The 23,248-nt window shown below is 47.6% G+C and overlaps 1 protein-coding gene across 2 annotated transcripts in view; it reads left to right on the top strand.

Annotated features, from left to right (window-relative positions):
• kif26ba (kinesin family member 26Ba) overlaps nt 1-23,248 on the top strand; it is a 354,883-nt gene that overhangs the window by 299,399 nt on the left and 32,236 nt on the right. For both annotated transcript variants that reach the window (XM_073050455.1, XM_073050454.1), the window contains one exon: nt 6,626-9,887. In XM_073050455.1, coding sequence (XP_072906556.1) covers nt 6,626-9,887 — 3,262 coding nt within the window. The remainder of the gene's footprint in view (nt 1-6,625; nt 9,888-23,248) is intronic.

Raw genomic sequence — 23,248 nt, forward strand, 5'->3', positions numbered from 1 at the left:
TCCTCATCTGGCTCCATCACTCTTCCTCGCCACTTCCTATTGGATACCTATCCTCTATCTTTCAGATCAGATGAAGGGTCTACACCCAAAACGTCATAGAGTACTACAGCGCAGAAACTGGCCCTTAGGTCCATCTAGTCTGTGTTAAACTGTTACTCTTTCTAGTCCTGTCGACCTGCACCTGGACCATCGCCGTACACACACATATATATATAGCTAGGGTACCTAAGGCTTTTACACAGTACTGTAGTGATTTTATGTATTGCACTGTAGTGCCACCACAAAAAAAAAATCAAATTTTATGACACATGTGAGTGATGATAAACCTGATTCTGATATGGGTCTCTGTTGTGGACTGAGAGGAGAAAGGGGACAGGGCGAGGAGAATTATGGTTGGGAAAAGGCAAAGGGAGAGGGGAGAGAGTGGGATGCACCAGAGAGGCATTCTGTTGTGATCAATAAGCCAGTTGTTCAAAATCAAATGATCTCGCCTGGTGTCTCAGGGCTGGGTGTGTCTACACCTGCACCACCACCCCAGCTCTCCTTCTCTGTGGCACTCCACCTTTACTATTCCCAAAATCTTTTACACTCGCCAGATTTACAAACTTGCTCTCCACTCCACGTTGACAAATACAATGCCTATAAAAACTATTCACCCCACCACCCCCGCGGGAAGTTTTCATGTTTTATTGTTTTACAGCATTGAATCACAGTGGATTTGGCTTTCTTGACACTGATCAACAGAAAAAGACTCTTTTGTGGCAAAGTGAAAACAGATCTCTACAAAGTGATCTAAATTAATTACAAATATAAAACACAAAATAGTTGATTACATGAATATTCATCCCCTTTAATATGACCCACCAAATCATCACTGATGTAGGCAATTGGTTTAAGAAGTCACAAAGCTATTTAAATGGAGATCACTTGTGTGCAGTCAAGGTGTTTCAATTGATTGTAGTAAAAATATCCCTGTATCTGGAAGGACCAGCTGTTAATGAGTCAGTATCCTGGTAAAGACTACACCATGAAGACAAAAGAGCACTCTAAGCAACTCTGTGAAAAGGTTATTGAAAAGCACAATTCAGAGAGATACAAGAAAATTTCCAAGTTACTGAATATCCCTTGGAGTACAGTTAAATTAATCATCAAGAAATGGAAAGAATATGACACATCTGTAAATCTGCTCAGAGCAGACCGTCCTCAGAAGCTGAGTGACTGAGCAAGATGGGGACAAGTGAGGGAGTCCACCAGGAGACCAATGACAACTCTGGAGGAATTGCAAGCTTCAGAGACTGAGATGGGAGAGACTACGCATACAACAACTGTTGCCCGGGTGCTTCACCAGTCGCAGCTTTATGGGAGAGTGGCAAAGAGAAAGACACTGTTGAAAAGCACTCACATGAAATCTCAGCTAGAGTTTGCCAGAAGGCACGTGGGAGACTCAAAGTCAGCTATGAAGGTTCTATGGTCTGATGAAACCAAAATTGAGCTTTTTGGCCATCAGACTAAATGTTAGGCACTGAACATAATCAAAAACACTCCATCCCTACCATGAAGCATGGTGGTGGTTACATCATGCTGTGGGGATGCTTCACTGCATCAGGCCCTGGAAGGCCTGAGAAGGTAGAGGGTAAAATGAATGCAGCAAATTACAGGGAAATCCTGGAGGAAAACCTAATGCAGTCTGTAAAAGAACTGCGACTTGGGAGAAGATTTGTTTTCCAGCAAGACAATGACCCAAGCATAAAACCAAAGCCACACAGGAATGGCTTAAAAACAACAAAGTTAATGCGCTGGAGTGGCCAAGTCAGAGTCCAGACCTCAAGCCAATCAAGAATTTGTGGCTGGACTTGAAAAGGGCTGTTCACTCACAATCCCCATGTAATCTGACAGAGCTTGAGCAATTTTGTAAAGAATGGAGAAAAATTCTAGTGTCCAGATATGCAAAGCTGATGGAAACCAATCCACACAGACTCAAGGCTGTAATTGCTGCCAAAAGAGCATCTACTAAAGACTGACATGAAGGGGATGAATACTTGTGCAATTAATTATTTTGTGTTTTATATTTGTAACTAATTTAGATCACATTGTAGAGATCTGTTTTCACTTTGACCTGAAAGAATCTTTTTCTGTTGATCAGTATCAAAAAAGCCAAATTAAATCTATTGTTGTAAAACAATAAAACAGGAACATTTTCAAGGGGGGGTGAATACTTTTTATAGGCACTGTGCAGTACTATGCAGAAGTCTTATCAATCCTAGCTCATATATATATAAAAAAGACTTTTGCAAAGCACTGTACTTACCCAAATTTATAAGATAAAGATGAGCTTTATTTATCGTACATACATCAAAACATACAGTGAGATGTGTTGTTTTCATCAAATCAAGTAGGTGAGGATTGTCAACACAGTATGGCCTTGATTCACTAACCATAGCCCTAACTGTACACTGGCACTGTTAGGCGATTGTGCTACCGTGTCTCTTAAATATTGCTCTCAAACCCTCATGCACCATTCCCCTGGCAGCTCGTTCCACTGCGGATGCTGCCTGACCCACTGAGTTTGTTTTTGCTCCTGACTCCAGAGGTGGCAGGTTTGCTGTCCGGGGGATGACTGGGTAAACTAGACCTGCGTTCTCTAGGGATTAGTGGAAGTGCAGGATGGAAGGTGCCATTACAAAGTTTCTACATTACAACGTGGGCATGTTATGGGGCACGGTGTTTTACAGTACTGCCGACCCAGGTTCAATTCCCATCGCTGTCTGTAAGGAGTTTGCATGTTCTCCCCGTGACCGCGTGGGTTTCCTCCGGATACTCCGGTTGGTAGGAAAAATCATTGTGAATTGTCCAGTGATTAGGCTAGGATTAAATTGAGAGAGTTCTGGGCAGCATGGCTTGAAAGGACAGAAGGGCCTATCCCCCACTGTATCCCAATTAAAAAAAATTTAATCCCTAAGCTGTATTGATTGTTAACACAGGCAATGCATTTAACTGTACCTTTCAATGTAACACGACAAATTAATATGAGTCAGGATACAGGGCGGTACAGACTGGATGCAGGAAAGATGTCTGGACCGGGGATCACAGTATCAGTATAAGATGTAGTACGTTCAGAGTTAGAATGAGTAGGAATTTCTTCAGTGAAGCAATCCATGACAGTCTGGTCACAGAGTTCATTCAATACCCGATAGATTTCCGAGCAGGAAAGGAAGCGAGGGCTGTGGGGACAGTGGAGGAAAATGGTGCTGAGGTAAAAGGACATCAGGCACCATGACATGTGTCAATCATCATGCAGGGCACGAGCAGCCCACACAATATGGATCCCATCCAAACCACAGCCGTTCACTCACTCTTCCACTGGAATACAGCACTGTAGTGATTTTATGTATTGCCCTATACTGCTGCCACAAAGCAAAATTAATTTCCTGACATATGTGAGTGATCATAAACCTGATTCTAATATGGGATTCTATTGTGGACTGAGAGTGGGAAGGGGACAGGGAGAGGGGAACCACGGTTGGGAAAAGGGGAAGGGAGAGGGGAGGGAGTGGGAAGCAGCAGAAAGACATTCTGTAATGATCAATAAACCAATTGTTTGGAATCATATGACCCTACCTGGTGTCTCAGGGCTGGGTGTGTCTGCACCCTCATCACTCCCACCCCCACTGCCCCTGGCACTCCTCTGCCACCTGTCCCATACCCCTCCCGTGGCACCCCACCCTCACCATTCCCAACATTTTTTGTTCCCACCAGATTTACAAACTTACTCCATACTCCATGTTGACAAATAGGGTGAAGTGCGGAAGTGGTTAGGAGCCCTGGCTATGTATCTGTGCCGAAGACTTTAGCACAGTTACTGTATGGATTAGCAGCAGTACCACCTGCAGGATGCGCTACAGCAATGCACAGATTCAGTTCAGCGCAGAGCCGCAAGCTGAACCAACCCGCCCCTCGCCTCCAGCTCCAACACCCTCACCTTTTCAATTTGACCCGGTGCTTAAAAATCGTCCAAACGTCAGATCAATCCTTGCTCCATTTCGGCTTAAATCAATTAAACTCTCTCCTGTGCTTCCGGGAGAAATGAAGTGCTGGCTCAGTCTGCAGAGCTCATGTCCTTTGAATAAATAACAAACAGAAGATCTTGATTTATTGTGGTTCGGGCTTGGGAGAGCCAACTGGCCATCTCCTGCTCTTACTTGCTAATTCCTGAGGCAGGAGTTCCCAACCTTTTTTATGCCATGGACCCTTACCGATAGCCGAGGTTGTCCATGGATCCCGGGTTGGGAACCCCTGCTCTCGAGGGACATACGTTCAAAGATGAGTATATGCATAGATACAGTGAAAAACCTGCTTGCAGCAGAATCACAGACACAGAGCATCGAATGTACAGCATTCACAGGAAAAACATAAACACGTCATTCATGATATTTGCAAGAAAAGCACAATTACAAGAACATAATTGGAAACAGAATCAGAACCAGATTTAATATCATTGGCATGTGTCATGAAATTTGCTGTTAAGAAAGGAGGGAGGGAGAAAACAGAGAACTATTGACCTGTCAGCCTGACATCGGTGGTGGGAAAGATGCTAGAGTCCATTATTAAGGATGAAATAGTGGCATATCTAGATAGCAGTGATAGGATTGGGCCGAGCCAGCATGGATTTACCAAGGGTAAATCATGCTTGACTAATCTGTTGGAGTTTTTCGAGGATGTAACCAGGAAGTTAGACGGGGGAGATCCAGTGGATGTAGTGTACCTCGATTTTCAGAAGGCATTTGATAAGGTCCCACATAGAAGATTGGTGGGTAAAATCAAAGCTCAGGGCATCGGGGGGAAGGCATTGACATGGATAGAAAACTGGTTGGCAGATAGAAAGCAAAGGGTAGCGGTGAATGGGTGTTTCTCGGAATGGCAGGTGGTGACTAGTGGGATGCCACAGGGCTTGGTATTGGGACCACAGCTGTTTACCATTTACGTTAACGATTTGGATGAAGGCATAGAAAATAACATCAGCAAATTTGCTGATGATACTAAGCTGGGTGGCAGTGTGACATGTGATGAGGATGTTAGGAGAATTCAGGGTGACTTGGATAGGCTGGGTGAGTGGGCAGATACTTGGCAGATGGTGTTTTATGTGAATAAGTGTGAGGTTATCCACTTTGGGAGTAAGAACAGGAAGGCAGATTGTTATCTGAATGGTATAGAGTTGGGTAAGGGAGTAATACTAAGAGATCTCAAAGTCCTTGTTCATCAGTCACTGAAGGTGAATGAGCAAGTGCAGCAGGCAGTGAAGAAGGCTAATGGAATGTTGGCCTTTATTACAAAGGGAATTGAGTACAAGAGCAAGGAAATCCTCTTGCATTTGTACAGAGCCCTGGTGAGACCACACCTGGAGTATTGTGTACAGTTTTGGTCTCCAGGGTTCAGGAAGGACATCCTGGCTGTAGAGGAAGTGCAGCATAGATTCACGAGGTTAATTCCTGGGATGTCTGGACTGTCTTACGCAGAGAGGTTAGAGAGACTGGGCTTGTACACGCTGGAATTGAGATTGAGAGGGGATCTGATTGAAACATATAAGATTATTAAAGGATTGGACAAGATAGAGGCAGGAAATACGTTCCAGATGCTGGGAGAGTCCAGTACCAGAGGGCATGGTTTGAGAATAAGGGGTAGGTCATTTAGGACAGAGTTAAGGAAAAACTTCTTCTCCCAGAGAGTTGTGGGGGTCTGGAATGCACTGCCTCGGAAGGTAGTGGAGGCCAGTTCTCTGGATGCTTTCAAGAAGGAGCTAGATAGGTATCTTATGGATAGGGGAATCAAGGGATATGGGGACAAGGCAGGAACCGGGTATTGATAGGAATTGATCAGCCGTGATCTCAAAATGGCGGTGCAGGCTTGAAGGGCCGAATGGTCTACTTCTGCACCTATTGTCTATTGTCTATTGTAAGTGGCCGCAGTACTTTGCAATACGTAATAGTAAAATTGTAACTTACAGTAAGAAGAGTATAAATATATTTTTTTAAAAGTTAAATAAGTAGTGCAAAAAGAGAACAAAAAGTCTATTTTAGTGAAAAGTGGCCATAGTCTTCATTTCTTGTGTTTTAATGGGTTCTTCTGGGTCTCTTTTTGTGTGGCTCCCTGTAAGGAGACAAATCTCAAGATTGTACGAAGCATGCATTCTTTGATAATAAATGTACTTTGAACTTTAGTGTTTCTGAACTGTAGTGATTAGGCTTGTGCAGGTTGGTTCAAGAACAGGATGGTTGAGGGAAGTAGACATTCTTTAAGCTGTGGTGTCGGACTTCAGGCGTCTGTATCTCCTAGCTGAGTGCTAGCTGCAAGAAGAAGGCATGGCATGATGGTAGGTATCTTTGTTGCCCTCTTGAGGCAGTGCCTCCTGTAGAGAATACCAGTGGCAGGGAGGGGGTGTATTGGGCTGATGTCTCTGCAGCTCGAATGGCCATATTAGACATGATGGAGACTTTCAACAGCACACATGTAGAAGTTTGTTTGAGTATTCAGTGCTAAGTCAAAGCTCCTTAACCTCCGAAGGACGTGGGTGGAGGGTTGCCTAGTGTTTTTAGGCAGAGATGTTGACTGGCATTCTTTCCTCTTCCAGTACACCTCCAGCTCATCCGGAGGCGAGAGCTCCTGTGAAGAGGGACGAATGCGGCGGCCAACGCAGCTGCGGCCTTTCCACCCGCGGGCCGGTGCTGACCCGGACCTGCCCATGCTGAACTTGGCGGGAGAGCCCGATTACTCCTCCAGCAGCGAGCAATCATGTGACACTGTGATCTATGTGGGCCCCAACGGCGCCGCCCTCTCTGACAAAGAGCTGACGGACAACGAGGGCCCGCCCGAGTTTGTCCCCATCATCCCCTCACTGCAGAGGGCCCGGAAGGAGGCGGGGCCGGAGGGAGGGGCAGAGGGGGACTGCCTGAAGTGTAACACATTCGCCGAGCTGCAGGAACGATTGGAGTGCATCGATGGTAGTGAGGAGCCCACCAAGTTCCCGTTCGAGGAGGGGCCCGGCTCACAGAACCCTGCCGGCCACGGGGAGGCCGAGGCCCCTCAGCGACTCGCCAGAGAGGTCTCTGAGGAGCCCGTCCAGACCAGGCCCCAGGCCGGTCCAGCTCTGGCTGGTGGCCCGTCTGCTCCCCCATCCCCGGGGTCCCAGCCTGGCGCATCCAGGGGTCAGGGGGCCAGGGAGGGCAGCGATCCTAAGCCCAGGCCAGCCGGCTCCCCCAGACTGGGGGTGGCCAGCCTGTCCAAAACGGCAGACTACAAGCCCCAGCCCTCGCCCTCCCAGCGCTGCAAGGTCTACACTCAGAAGGGCTCCCTGCCCAGTCCTGCCCCGCCCCCTCCACCTCCCCCACCACCCCCTCCCCAGCCCGAGACCCGGGCCTCCCCGGTAGGGATGAGTCCCCAGGCGGCAAAGAGGCCGTCGGCAGAGCCAGAGGTGGCAGTTCAGCAGAGGCCTCTGGAGCTGAATGGGGAGGATGAGTTGGTCTTCACCCTGGTGGAGGGGCTGGTGGCCAGCGGCGCCCTGGGTGCGGGCCGACCGGCCAGTATTGCCAGCCTGGACAGTGATTGCTCAGTGCGGGCCCTACCCTCGGGGTCCAGGCCTGTCAGCATCATTAGCAGCCTCCACGAGGAACTGGAGGACGGCCTGCCTGCCTCCCTCTCCCAGCTGAGCCTGGCCCAGTTCCTGCCCTTCGATGAGCCGAGCCCGGAGGGGGAGGAGGGGGAGGAGGGGCCTGGCAGCCGCCGCTCCTCAATCAGCTCCTGGCTGAGCGAAATGAGCACGGGCAGTGACGGGGAGCAGTCGTGCCATAGCTTCGTGGCGCAGGGCGGCGAGGGCCAGGCGCAGGCCCGGCTCCCTGCTCTTGAGGCAGATGACGTCCGCGGCCCCCAGGATGACGGTCCGGCCCACGCTCAGAGCGGGAAGCTCTCCATCATGGACCGGTTCCTGCGCCTGCGGGAGAAGGGGTCCGAGGCCGGGGGCATCCACCAGGTGGCGGCTGGATCCCGCAGTGCGACAGGCTCTCTGGGGACGGCCACCGGGTGCAGCTCCAGCCCGCTGAGCCTGGCTGCACACCAGGGATGCTCCCCAGCCCAGACTCCCAGCATCAGTCCAAGGCCCAGTGACTCGAATGAGGGGAGTGGGAGCTCCCAGGAGCCGTCGCCTGCACCCAGCCGGGCCTCTGGCGGAGAGCCAGAGGGCGACCAGGCCTCCAGTGGGGCGAGGTTCGAGGACCCTTGGCTAAAGCGGGAGGTGGAGGAGGAGCAGGAGGATGAGGAGGAGGAGGAGGGAGTGCCTGGGCTGGAGGGGAGCCACAGCTCAGAGACGAATCGGGATAAAGTCCAGGGCTGGGTGGGGAGTGGGGATTGGTCTGGCGGGAGGGTGGCAGATGGCTGCGAAATGGCCCTCAGTCCTTCCCCCAGCCAGGCCTCCGTCCTCTCAGCGGAGGGTGGAAGCGGCGGGAGCCAGGCCCCGACTCCACCTGGTCTCCGCAGTGACGTTGAGGCTCCAGCCCCCTCTAGTCACCTCGATGACATCGAGGCCTCAGCCCAGTCCTGTCGCCATGACAATACTGAGGCCACGGCCCAGCCGAGTCACCACGATGATGCCGAGGTCTTGTCCCAGTCCTGTTGCCATGATAACACCGAGGCCCCGGCCTGGTCCAGTTGCCGTGACGATGCTGAGGCCCCAGCCCCGAGGACCCCCTGCCTGGGCACAGAGAGCAATGCCACCCCCTCACAGGCCACCACACCCTGCAGTCCCAGGACCACCTTAGAACGCAGACTGGGCTCCCCCAAGCATGGGGTGCTGCCCAGACCCAAGGGCATGCCACCTCTGCCCCCAGTCCGCAAGTCCAGCCTGGACCAGAGGAACAGGGCCAGCCCTCAGCACTTGCCCTCTGCCCCAGCACAGCCCAGCATTCTCGACGACTGGAATCCTAAGGCCAAGAACCCTGTCCCAGATGCCGGTGGTAAGGGAAGCAGCAAGGGTGAGCTGGCCAATTCCCGGGCCAGCTCCCTGAACCGCAGGGGCACCGGTCACTACGACTGCCTGTCACTGGAGCGGCTGGGTAGCCTGAGCCCTGGAGGCCCCAAACTGGCCGCCGGACGGGACAGCACCATGCCCAGGACCGGCAGGAGCCTGAACCGGGCCGGCCCTGGCCCCTCCTCACCCACCCATGCAGGCCCGGCCTCCTCGCCAAAGCCTGGCCCCTCCAAGATGTCAGCTGTCAGCAGGCTGCTGCTGGCCGGCCCCAAGTGCCGCAGCCTCTCGGCCTCCAGCACCAAAACCCTCAGCTTCTCCACCAAGTCGCTGCCGCAGTCGGTGGGCCGCAGCCCCAGCATGCCTTCCCACTCCAGGAACATGTCCTGGTCCACACAGTCGCTCAGCAGCAAGCAGAGCAGAGGCGCCTCCGGCCTGGTGGCCAAACTACCACTGCGTGCTGTCAATGGCCGCATCTCTGAGCTTCTACAAGGGGGCAGCAGCCTATGGGCCCAGCAGACGCCCAGCGGGGGCGGAGGCGAGCCTGAGGGCCAGTCCCCAGACAAGGCCGCGCCACCCCCTCCCCAGACCCTGCCCTCACCCTACAGCAAAGTCACACCCCCTCGCAGGCCCCACCGTTGCAGCAGCGGGCACGCCAGTGACAACAGCAGCGTCCTGAGCGGCGAGCTGCCTCCGGCCATGGGCAAAACTGCCCTCTTCTACCACAGCGGGGGCAGCAGTGGCTACGAGAGCATGATGAGGGACAGCGAAGCCACGGGCAGCGCCTCCTCCGCCCAGGACTCCACCAGTGAAAACGGCAACTCCGGCCCCGGGCGCTGCAGGAGCCTGAAGTCCCCGAAGAAAAGGACGACTGCAGGTAGGCTGGCCAGCGCACAATTTCACAGCTCTGTGGGGTGGGTTTGACCTGCTTTAAACATCTACAGGCAGCAGGGAAACAGGCCTTTGGGCTCAGCTCACATCGGCCGTGCAAGATACCTGTCTTGCCTTGCCAAAGGAACTCTGCAGGTCCAGCAGCATCTGTGAGAGGAAAGAAATTGTCAGTGTTTCTAGTCAAAACCCTGCCTCAAGACTCAAAATGCCAATAAATCCATTCCTCTTTCAGATGCTGCCTGACCTGTGAGTTCCTCCAGGAGATTGTTCCCAGCATCTGCAGTCCGTTGTGTGCACACGTCTAAGCTAGAGTCCCATTTCGCCGTGGTTAGCTCACATCCTTCTAAACCTTTCCTGTACATATACCTGCCCGATTGTCCACTGAATCTTGTAATTTAACCACCACCATCGCTTCCTCTGCCAGCTCGTTCCATGTCCCGGTCACCCCCGTGTGAAAAACATGCCATCTCACACTGTAAATCTGTGTCCAACCCCAGGGAAAAGACTGAAACAGTTCACCTTGTTTGCCCCCCAAAGCTCCAAAGTCACCCCTCCGCCAACTATGTTCCAGGGAAGTAAGTCTTGGATCTTGAATCTTTTCTGTGCCACTCTAGCTAATGACATCATCTTTATACCACTGTGTATAGAACATACAATACTGTGCAAAAGTCTTAAGCACTCTAGATATACCTGTACTTATGTGCTTGATACTTTTTCACAGTGCTGTAGCACATTGCAGCAAAGTACAGGCCCTTCAGCCCACAGTGTTGTGCCAATCTACTCTAAAACCCTTCCCTCCTACATAACCCTCCAGTTCTCCTTCATCCATGTGCCTATCTAAGAGTTTCTTAAATACCCCTAACGTATCTGCCACTACAACCACCTCCTGGCAGGGCGTTCCACGCACCCACCATCCTCGGTGTGACAAAACTTACTTCTGATATTCACCACCCGACCAGGTGACCAGAAATACACACAATACTCCAAGTGTGGTCCTGCACAGCTCTGTGCACTCTGGTTTGTCTGAGGTGTTGCTACCTCCCTCCCTCGACACTGTGGATGGCAGAGGAGTGTAGCTAGCAGAGTTGCTGCCACACAGCGTCAGAGAGCCAGGTTCAATCCCAGCCTCCGGTCCTCTCTGTGTGGAGTTAGTGTTACCCCCATGACTCTGGGTGCTCCAGTTTCTGCCCACCTCCCAAAAACATGCAATCTGGTTGGTTTATTGGCCGCTGTGATTTGTTACTAGTTGTTAGGTAGTTAGGTGAGTGATCAGACTGTGATACCATAAGACATAGGAGCAGAATTAGACCATTCAGCCCATCGAGGCTGATCCATTTCCCTTTCAACCCCATTCTTCTGCCTTCTCCCCTTTACCTTTCATGCCCTGACTAATCAAGAAAACTATCAATGTCTGTCTTAAATACACCCAATGACTTGGCCTCCAAAGCTGCCTGTGGCAACAAATTCCACAGATTTACCACCCTCGGGCTGAAGAAATTCCTCCTCATCTCCATTCTAAATGGACGCACCCCTAATCTGGGGCTGTGCCTCTGATTGTACACTTCCCCACAATAGGAAATATCCTTTCCACATCCACTCTATCTTAGCCATTCAATATTTCAGTGAGGTTCCCCGCTCACTCTTCTAAATTTCAATGAGTAAAGGTCAAGAGCCATCAAACACTCCTCGTATGTTCCAGCATTTCTTGTGAATCTCCTCAGAACCACTTCCAATGTCAGCACATCCTTTCTTAAATTAGGGGCCCAAAACTGCTGACAATACCCCAAATGAGGCTTCACAAGTGCCTTATAAAACCTCAGCATTACATCCTTCCTTTTAAATTCTAGTCCTTTCAAAGTGAATGCTAACATTGAATTTCAAGAGGATTGGAATACAAGAGCAGGGATGCGATGCTGAGGCTTTATAAGGCACTGGTGAGGCCTCACCTTGAGTATTGTGAACAGTTTTGGGCTCCTCATCTAAGCAAAGATGTGCTGGCATTGGAGAGGGTTCAGAGGAGGTTCACAAGGATGATTCTGGGAGTGAAGGGGTACATTTGATGGCTCTGGGCCTGTACTCGCTGGAATTTAGAAGGATGAGGGGAAAGCTCATTGAAAACTTTAGAACGTTGAAAGGCCTAGGCAAAGTAGATGTAGGAAGGATGTTTCTCATGGCTGAGGAGTCTAGAACAAGAGGGCACAGCCTCAAGGTAGAGGGATGTCCATATAAAATAGATATGTGGAGAAATTTCTTTAGCTAGAGGATGTTAAATTTGTGTGGAATTTATTACCACAGGCAGCTGTGGAGGCCAGATCGTTGGGTGTACTTGACAGAACTTTATAGGCTCTTGATTGGAAATGGCAACAAATGTTACGGGGAGAAGGCTGGGGAGGGGAGAAAAAAGGATTAGTCATGATTGAATGGCAGAGTAGACTCGATGGGCTAAATGACCTAATTCTGTTCCAATGTCTTATGGTCTGGAAACCTGGCCTCAAAGCTATCATCAAAATCATTCACCTACAATATCCCAACACAAACCCCTGTGGAACATCACGAGTCAGGGGCACCCAACCAGTAAAGGCTGCCTTTATTCCCACTCCTCCTATCAACCAGCCAGTGCTCTTTCCATGCTAGAACCTTTCCTGTAATACCATGGGCTCTTATCTTGTCAAAGACTTCTGAATATCCAAGTGCACAACATCCATCAATTCTTCTTTGTCTGTCCTGCTTGTTATTTCCTCAAAAGTGGGAATGATTTTATGGAAAAGTGGGAAGAATAAAATGGGGTTGGTGTAAAGTTGGTGGAAATGGTTGATAAGAGGGATGGATTCGATGAGTTGCAGTGCTTGTTTCCATGCTGTCTCTCTCTATGACCCTGTCTATCTGTGAGGCTACCAACGTGGAAAGTTACGGTGCTTCTGCTGGTGTGTGCTGGTTTGTACATTCAGTGGTCCAAAAAGTTATTGTGAGTCTGTATCACACACAATGAGGGCAAACCTGTCCCTGCAAACCAGGTTGGTGTTGGCTTCAGTCCAATAATTTGTAATCACTGACTCCTGAGATAAAACTTAATTTTGTGTAATTAACTGAACTGAACTATTGCAGATGCACTTGTGGGATTCCAACTTGTGCCTTCAGATCATTGGTTCTGGTCTGGACCTAAGACAGGATTTAGCAAGAGTGCTGCAATCCTTCATTTGCCTTTGTGACATTTTGAGATTAAACTTGGGATGCTTTATCTACAGAAGCAGTCTTGATGATTTGCTTTTGTGGAGGGAGGTCGAGGTCAAACTCTTCCTAAGTGTTTGATAGCATTGGGAATTCACCAGGAGTTCATTGGTTTCCAAGATTTGGTTTGAAGGAGGCAGACAATTGGCTGATGAAGTGCAATGGGAGAGCACACTGAAACTGAAATCATAGCAGGAGTGTTGACAAACACATAAGCAATATCCAAGCAAAAGAAAAATCCAAATTAACATTTTGGCTCTGGGCATTGGCAACAGTCCAGTCGTTTCACTGTTCCTGAGAATAAATGTTTTTTATTTAATTAACCAAATTTAAATATCCTAAACGCCTTTGTGTACTCATATCTGCCAACTCTCCTGATGTCCTGCAGTCTCAGGAGACAAAAATTAGTCTTCTGGACAATTCAGAGACAAAATGGAAGACACTAATATGAACTTATTAAAGAAATCCTTATGTTTAGAGTACATTTACTTATTGGTGATAAAAATATTGGATAAAAACCAATTTGACTTGGTTGGATTGGAGTGCATCCAAGCAGGGTTTACAACCAAATGATAAGATTATCACTGAAAAGTGACCTTATCCCTGAGGCACTATCACCAGCATTCTCCTTCAAACCCACGCAGAGGGATAAAACCAGAGATAAAATGAAAGCAGAAAGTATTGGAAATGTTCTGCAGGTCAGGCAGCATCTGTGGAGAGAGAAGCAGCTGGTGTTCAGGACATTGACCTTGGATTATGAGGACAGAGTCTGTAAAGCAAGTCTAGTTACGCACTGTGGCAAGGGAGTACAGGGTACCGTTGTTTCCCTGAATCCAACATGATTAATCCAAAACGCCATCAAATCCATTGTTTGATTCAACTGACTGAACAAACCAAAACTTCACTGAGAACTCTAAACTCCTTCAAATGCATTCTCTTAAATCAATCTCTCCAATCAATATATCACTTTATTGAACCCATTTCTTCCCGGAATCCACCACTGCATTAAATGAATCACTTCATTAGATGCACTGCTTCATTAAATCCATCAGATGCATCACTTCTTTGAATTGATCTTTGTAGTCTCACTGATAGCCAAGTCTGCAGGGCATTATCTCTGTTGCGACCTGAGGTAATGTTTCACTTTCATGCATTGTCCTTAAGTTCAGTGTTGTTTGTCCTTGTGTTGAGTGCATCAGTCTCTGTACCTGTGGCATTTGTATGGCTTTCATGTGAATCCCCGACTCCTGAAGCTGCTGCAAGCTGACTTTTCTGTCAATTATTTTTCCTCCATAATGTGTTCCTTATGGGAGAAGCTGATTATCCTTGCGCCTAACCATAAGACCATAAGACATCGCAGAATTAGGCCGTTCAGCCCATCGTCTTCTCTGCCATTCTATCATGGCTGATTTATTATCCCCTTCGACTCCGTTCTCTTGCCTTTTCCCTGTAACCCTTGATGCTCTCGCTAATCAAGAATCTATCAACCTCTGCTTTTTAAATATACCCAATGACTTAGCCTCCACAGTCACTCGTGACAATCAGTTCCACAGATTTACCACCCACTAGCCAAATAAATTGCTCCTCATCTCTTTTCTAGAGGGATGTCATTGTATTCCGAGGCTGTTCTAAACTCCCCTAGAATCCTAACCTCAAGCAGTAAGACCAGGGTGTGGGTCTTATGCCTCTGCCTCAGAGTAGTTTGGTAGAGTTGACAACCTTTACAAACTGAGGATATTGGCTCAGTGTAAATACCAGGGGATGGGTTTAATTCAGCGATGGAAACAATATAATGAAGGATGGATAGAATATAGAGTAGAGAGCTGGAGAGAGTGTAATGACAGAAAGGGATAGAATAGAGTGTTGGGAAATAATGGAACAACATGCAATGGAGAGAAAGTTTACTGGACAGTCAGGTACAATGGAGTAACAGAACTTAAGGATTTACTGCAGTGGTGGTTTAAAACAGGCATTGTGGATTCATGGATTTAATGGTATTTAAGTTCTAAGCAGAGTCTGATGCAATGAGGAGTTGGCTTCAGTGAGGTCACGGACTCAGAGGAGTCATGAACTAAATGGACTGGGCTTCAGTGGACTGTTGGATTTGATGCATCAGTGGTTGCAACAATGGGATGGGTTTTTGGAGGAGTGGAGTGAAGGATGTGATGGATTCCCTGGAATTGTGTTGCATCTGCCAGGGTGGCAGACTTGCTGGCGTCAGTGATTCACTGGCGTGGGGAATTGTTGACATGATGGATTACAGGGACTGATGGAGTCAGTGGGCCGAGGGATTGCATGGACTTAGAATCAGAATGAATTCAGTGGAGTCAAGTGCTGGTGGAACTTGTCTGGCAGATTTAATGGAGTAATAATGGCAGTGAGCCGGGTCTTCCAGAGTGAGGAATCCCCAGGAGTGATGCACTGGATGGAGTTCTAGATTTCACAGAGTGTTGGGTCTAATGAAGTAAGGATTTCAATAGAGAGGGGAATTTGAATGACAAATGCATCTGTAGGATTTTAGTTCAATTGAGTGATAGATCCAATCGATTGACCAATTCAAGAGTGTGATGACCTCGCTGGAATAGATACAGTGATTTATTGGATTCACAAGTAGGAGATTTATGGCAGTGATGAACTTGATTGGCTATTGGCTTCAGTGGTTCAGAGGAGAGATTGGTTCACAGGTTTACTAGAGTGATGGGTTCAGTGGTCTTGTGATGTAGAGATTGGAGGGTTATACAGGCATTTATTGAACATCCCTTGTTGCCTCTGAACTGTGGAGATAATTAAGAACCAGTCACACCAGTGGGTCTGCATTTGTGTGCAGGCCAGTGAGGACAGCAGATCTCATTCACTGAAGGACATTAATGAGCCCCAGTTCAGTAATTCTTTGGTTTCCATTACTATGTGTGTCAGATTTATTAATTTACCACAAGTGAAATTCCCCAGCAGTATGGTGGGATCCCAGCCTGTGTTTCAGGGTCATAACTTCTGGTCTATTATCTTCACCACTACACTGGATTCACTGGAGCGAAGAGGTCAGAGGAGCCACTGGTTAGAATCAGAACCAGAATTAAGCTCATACTGTGTGTCATGAGATCTGTTGTTTTGTGGCAGCAGCGCAGTGCAAGACATATATACTGTCAGTCCTCGAGTTGGGGGTCTTGGAAGATTGTAACACCGGGACAGCGAGTTGCTGCTCTCTGTCCTCGTTGTTGCAGGAGCGACCTCACTCCCTCTCGACGGAGAGAGAGAGAGAGCCTGTCTGAGATACGGAAATGCTGAGTTATGAGCTGTAGCTTTTGATGGACTCTGGATCAATGTCCCTTTGGGGGGGTTTTGCTCTTACATGAATGATTGGGGGGGATACTTCTACTGCTACTTGTGCGCAGGAGGGGGCTTGGCGTTCTGATGTTACCATCATTCATTCTTTGGGGTTTCTTATTTCGTGGATGTCCGTGAAGAGTAAGAATTTCAGGTTGTATACTGTATACATTCTCTAATATTAAATTGAGCCATTTGAATCATTTGAATTACAATGAGAATATAAATAACTTAATTAAACAGTGTAAAATGAGAGCAAAAATTGTGAGGATGTGTTCATTGTTTCATTGTTCATTCATAAATCTGATGGTGGAGGAGAAGAAGCAGTTCCTAAAATGTTGAGTGTGTGTCTTCAGGCTCCTGTACCTCCTCTCTGCTGGTAGTAATGAGAAGAGGGCATGTACTGGATGGTGAGGGTCCTTAGCAATGGATGCCACCTTTCTGAGGCATCGCCTTTTGAAAATGCCCATGATGGTGGAGTGGCTAGTGCCCATGATGGTGCTGACTGAGCTTACAACTGCGCAGAGGCCTCTCTATACCAGGTGATGATACAACCAGTCACAATGCTCTCCACAGTACATCTGTGGAATTTTTCTAAGGTCACCAATGACATACCAAATCTCCTCAAACTCCCTAATAAAATATCGCCACTGGTTATGCCTTCTTTGTCATTGCATCAATATGTTGGGCCCAGGAGAGATCCTCAAAGATGTTGGTTAAATGGAGTGTTTGATGCAGTGGAATTTTAATATAGGAATTGATTCAATTGATTGTTCGGTTCATTGGATGTATGGATTTAATGAAATGCTGATATAATCAGTGAAACAATGTATTCAGTTGGCCAGTTGGTTTCATCGATTAATGGCCCACTATATTGATAATTTCAGTGGAATGAAGGTTTGATGCAGGAGTTTCTCACCTGCTTCGAAAGGGCACCAATCATACCAGTGCCCAACAAGAGCAGGGTGATCTGCCTCAATGACTATCGCCCAGTGGCACTTGTTGAAGTGCTTTGAGAGGTTGGTCATGGCTAGAATTAACTCCTACCTAAGTAAGGACCTGGACCCACTGCAATTGTCTATTGCCACAATAGGTCTACAGCAGATGCAATCTCACTGGCTCTCCATTCTTCACCTGGTTTATAGTAATACTTACCTCAGGTCGCTGTTTATTGATTACACCCTCAGTTCTAATCAACAAGCTTCAAAACCTGGGCCTCTGTACCTCCCTCTGCAACCGAATCCTTGACTTCCTCACTGGAAGACCACAGTCTGAGGGGGTCAGAGATACCATCTCCTCTTCATTGACAGTCAGCACTAGCCCACCTCAAGGATGTGTGCTTCGCCCACTGCTCTACGTTCTCTCCACCCACGATTGTGTGTTTAGGCACAGCTCAAATGCCATCTATAAATTTGCCAATGACACAACTATTGTTGGCGAAACTTCAGATGGTGATGGGGAGGCGTTCAGGAGCGAGATAGATCAGCTGGTTGAGTGGTGTCCCAGCAACAACCTTGCGCTCATCGGCAGTGAAGCCCAGGAGATGATTGTGGACTTAAGGAAGAGGTAGTCAAGGGAACACACACCAGTCCTCATCAAAGTATCTGAAGTGCTTTTGGGTGACCAGTTTCAAGTACCTGGGCATCAACATCTCTGAGAATCTATCCTGACCCCAACATATTGATGCAATGACAAGGAAGGCATGACTGTGGATATGTTCATTAGGAGCTTGAGGAGAACTGGTATGTCACCAAAGGCATTTACAAATCTCTACAAATATGCAATGGAGAGCTTCCTAACTGGTTTCATCACCATCTGGTAATAGTGGCGTGACTCAGGTTTGGGAAAAGCTGCAGAGAGTTGTAAACTCTGCCAGCTCCATCATGGGCGCTAGCCTTCCTGTTATTGAGGACATCTTTGAAAGGCAATGCCTTGAAAAAGTGGCATTCAGGATATGTCCTCTTCTGGGTACAGGAGCCTGAAGACACACTCTTCTTACTGTTTGCACGATTTCTTTTTGTACACATTGGCTTTTTGATGGTCTTTCTTACTGAGTTCTATTGGGTTTCTTTGTTTGGTGGCTGCCTGTAAGGAGATGAATCTATGGGTTGTATATAGTATACATACTTTGATAATAAATGAACTCTGAAACTTGTACTGTTGCCACAAAAACATTAAGTATCACAACATAGGCCGATGACATTAAACCTGATTCTGATCAACTGAGTGACAGAATATAGTGATGTATTCAGTGGAGTGATGGGTTTACTGAAGCAAGGGGTCACATCAGTAATTGGTTTTAGGGAGGGATAGGTTCACTACATTGTCCGATTCAGCAGAGAAATGACAGCAATAATAGACTAAGCAACACGGTAAGATGAAACGGAGTCTGTCACAACCTTAGATTCTCACAGACCATTGGTGGGACAGTGTGAAGTATTTCTGAGATCTGGTCGCTGAAGACACTGAAGAGTGAGCTGAAGTTCACAGAAGTCAGTCCACAGCGACGAAGCCAGACATCGCCGCAGCCGACCCAAGAGCCTGTTAGTTGAACCTCAGTTCAACGCAGAGATGAGTACACCTCACAAGCAGTGAGCTGAATACCGGCCCATCCCTCGCCTTCAGCCCCAGTGTATTGTTATTATTATTTATTATCATTAATCAGGGATCAAACTCTATTTGCCGTCTGCATTGACACGCATTAGGAATTTGTTGTGATGTGTTGGCATGACATACAACAAAAAAAAAAGACCATTCAATGTTAATAAAGAATAAGGAATTATGTTGCATTGATGTGGGGAGTGATGGATAGATGTAAGTGATAGGAGTGGTTAAATCTAAAGAGCTTTCAGTATACTGGTCCGTTTTGAATTCGTTGATGATCTTGACTCATTTCATTTTGTCGCCGGCTGATTCCGGAAAGCTTCCCAAAGAACCTGCTGGTGATGGTGACCCCGTCTTGCTCTGCAGGCAGGCAGCCCTCTCTTACGGAATGCATCCGAAAGACCCCAGGGCCTTTCCCTGTGATGCCCACCCAAACAAACCCAGTACAGGCAAGAGCTCTTGAGAAAGGGCTGCCTGGGTGGAGAGGAGCTGGAGCTACATCTGAACAGCCCTGCTTTGAACAGTTTGGTGAACCACTTGGAAAAACGGAAGATCAAAATTTGGCCTGTGGTGTTCATGACTCCTAGAATGATACAGATTAATCCCAGGTCCACAGCTCCTCATTCACTCACCCACACAGCCGACTCCCCTTATATTTCAAGCTCCTCTACCCACCTTCTGAGTGAGCAAATATACTGGTCTTTCTACCTAGTGATTGAGCTCTCTGCCAGGAACGTTAATGTAGAAGACCTGTAATCCCCCATGACATCGTTCTGACATCCCAGTGGTTTTCGGCATCTGGCTTACTGTTACCTCAATTCCACTCTCCCGGTCAACACACTTCTGAGCCTTCATGGTGCGGGAATGCAGGGAAAAGCTTGAGTGGACACAAATCTCAGCAAGGACAGATTTCCAAGTAGCCTGTTTCATGACAATCCTATGTGTGTCCTGCCTTTTAAAGCCAAGTATCCTGCAGAAACACGAGAGATTCTAAAGATGCTGGAAAGTTATTTATTTATTGATCTGTAGAGTGGAGCAGACCCTTTGGGCCTTCTGAGCGTACTGCCCAGCAACCCCCAATTTAACCCCTAGCCTAATTTACAATGACTATTTAACCTACCAATCGGTACGCTTTCAGACTGAGGAAACTGGAGCACCCAGAGGAAACTATTGCAGTCACCAGAGAACGTACAATCTCATTACAGAGTGCAAACCCGGGTCACTGGTACTGTAAAGCATTGTGCTACTATTACACTACTGTGCCATCTGGAAATCTTGAGCAACACAACACAAAATGCTGGAGGGAGTCAGTAGGTCGGGCAGCATCTATGGAGAGGAATAAACAGTCGATGTTTCATCAGGACTGGAAAGGAAGAGGGAAGGGCCAGATTAAGAAGGTAGAGAGAGGGGAAGGAGTACAAGCTGGCAAGTGAGGAGGTGAGACCAAGTGCTGGGGAAAGTAGGTGGGTGGGGGAGGGGTTATGAAGTAAGAAGCTGAAAGGGGATAGGTAGAGAGGTAAAGGGCTGAAGAAGAAGGAATGTAATAGGAGAGGACAGTGGACCATGGAAGAAAGGGAAGGAGGGAGCTGATGAGGCCAATCAGGAAAAGAGGGAAGGTGAGAAGCTAACCAGAAAGAGGAATTGAAAATGTGAGGAGGAGAAATTGCTGGAAATTTGAGAAATCGATGTTTATGCCATCAGGAATCCAGCAATCCTTCTGAGTCACCTTATCCGACTGCCTCAGACATTCCAAAATATTGGCAATGCTCTAAGGGCCCTTCCTGTTCCGTGTTCCCTCTCCAAACACATTACCTCACAATTCCCCGGATTACATTCCATTTCCCTTTTTTGAACCTACCAGACCTGTTCAAAGCTTCCTGAAGCCCAGAACTCTATTCCTCACTTTCTAGCTAATCTTCGGATTTATAAAATAACTTCATAATGGTAACATTCTTTACCATGAATAGATTATTGTTAGGTGGAGGCAGTTAAAGTTTATAGGAGCCCTGTGTGTAAGAGGCATTAAGATGCAGATTGATCATGTTCTAATCAAATGGAATGTGTTCCCGAGGCTTTACGAGGACCTAAAGTGGTATTGAGTGGTTTGTGGAGGGTCGATGGGTTGTAGAGAGGGATGATCACAATGTTACCCTTCTTTAGTTGTCAAAATAATAATACGACTGCAGCCATGGCATACATAGAGGGTTGGGAGTCTGAATGACATACATAGAGAGATTACAGCCCAGCAACAGGCCCTTCAGCCCATCAAGTCGACTCAGATCATCATTTCAAAGTATCAAACTACATACATGTCGTCATCTATAATTCTGAAATTCATTTTCTTGTGCACAAACTCAATAAATCTATAGAAAAGTGACCAGAACAGAATCAACGAAAGACTGCACAAACTGGGCGTTCAGAAGAAAACAAGCTGCAAATGCAAAAATAATGAAATAATAATAATAAATAAATAAGCAATAAATATCGAGAACATGAGGTAAAGAGTCCTTGAAAGTGAGTCCATAGGTGCTGAGAACATTTCAGTGATGAGGCAAGTGAAGTTGAGTGAAGTTACTCCCTTTGGTTCAAGAGCCTGATGGTTGAAAGAGCATGTCCTGTGGTGGGGGGGGGGGGGGGGTCACTGATGATGGATACCACTTTCGTGCGACAACGTTTCACGTCAATGTGCTCAGTGGTGGGGAGGGATTTACCCATGATGGACTGGGACATATCAACCTCTTTTTGTAGGATTTTTCATTCAAGGGCATTGGTGTTTCCACACCAAGATGTGATGCAGCCAGTCAATATACTCTCTACTACACATCTATAGAGGTTTGTCAAAGTCTTAGATGTCATGCCAATCTCCACAAACTCCTAAGGAAGTACCCATTTATACTAATCTTGTGTTAACTGCATTTTTAAATTCTTCCTGATATTCCATTGAATTCTCATAGATTCCATCACTGACCCAGACAGGGGGCAATTTACAGCAGAAAATGAATCTACCACCATGCACGTCTTTGGGATGTGGGAGAAAACCAGAGCACCCAGGACCACACGGAGATCATGCAAACTCCACACAGACAGCGTCGCCATCAGAATTGAACACAGGTCTCTGTTGGTGTGAGGGTGAGGCAGTGGCATGTCACGATAGCGTAGCGGTCGGTGCAGTCACTCTGCATCACCAGTGATTGGTGTTCGATCCCCGCCGCTGTCTATAAGGAGTTTGTAAGTTGTCCTTGCGACCACGTGGGTTTCCTGCCACATTTCAAAGAGGCACGTGTTAGGGTGAGGGAGTTGTGGGCACGCCATCGATGCATGGCGACACCTACAGGCAGCCCCAGCTTTATTCGGACTGCGTTGCTCGTTGACATAAATGATGCATTTCACTTTGTGTTTCAATAATTTGATGTACGTGTGACAAATAAGATAATCTTTTAATCTAATCCAAATTGCAGTAATCCTACACTGATTCTACCATGCAACTGGACTGTGGGCAATAAATCTACCACCAGTCATGTCTTTGGGGTGTGGGAGGAATATCCACACAGACAACACAGAGGCTGAGATGAAACCTGGATCTCTGGTGTTGTGAGGCACTGTGTTTCTAGCTCTGCCACTGTGCTCTCCAATGTCTATTCCTCTGAGTACCATTTCTCAGTAGGACTATTGGACAAACAAAGAGTATATCACTAGCTCCACACGTTTCTGAATTTGAGCAAAATATTGAAGTGTTGGTCCACTTTTCCACCAGAAAAACCCATCTGTGTGCGGAGCGAGGCAGGATTGAGCCTCTCTGCTGGAATGTGTGCGGCAGCTCGTGTTAGACTCAGTTACTCAGACAGACCATAAAATTTAATTGCCATTTTAACAGCAGCGCTGTTGGATTCCAAACAGGGGACTCCCCTCGCATTCCCATGGATAAGTTTAACACATCTCGTAAAACAGTGAGTGAACTAAGCCACAGAGGAGGCTGCACGCGGTCTACCAGGCCCCTCACTGCATTGGAGGCTATAATCGAGCTTGCAAGCTCAGTTTCAACGTTTAAGGGAAGTTTGGATGGGTATATGGATGGGAGGGGCATGGTGGGCTGTGTTCCCAGTGCAGATCGGGGGGAGTAGGCAGTTTAAAAGGTCCGGCATAGACTAGTTGGCCTGACTAGGAGCAATTTTGTTCAGAATCCATTGGATG

Source organism: Hemitrygon akajei, chromosome 7 (assembly GCF_048418815.1).
Source record: "Hemitrygon akajei chromosome 7, sHemAka1.3, whole genome shotgun sequence".
Lineage (NCBI taxonomy): Eukaryota > Metazoa > Chordata > Chondrichthyes > Myliobatiformes > Dasyatidae > Hemitrygon > Hemitrygon akajei.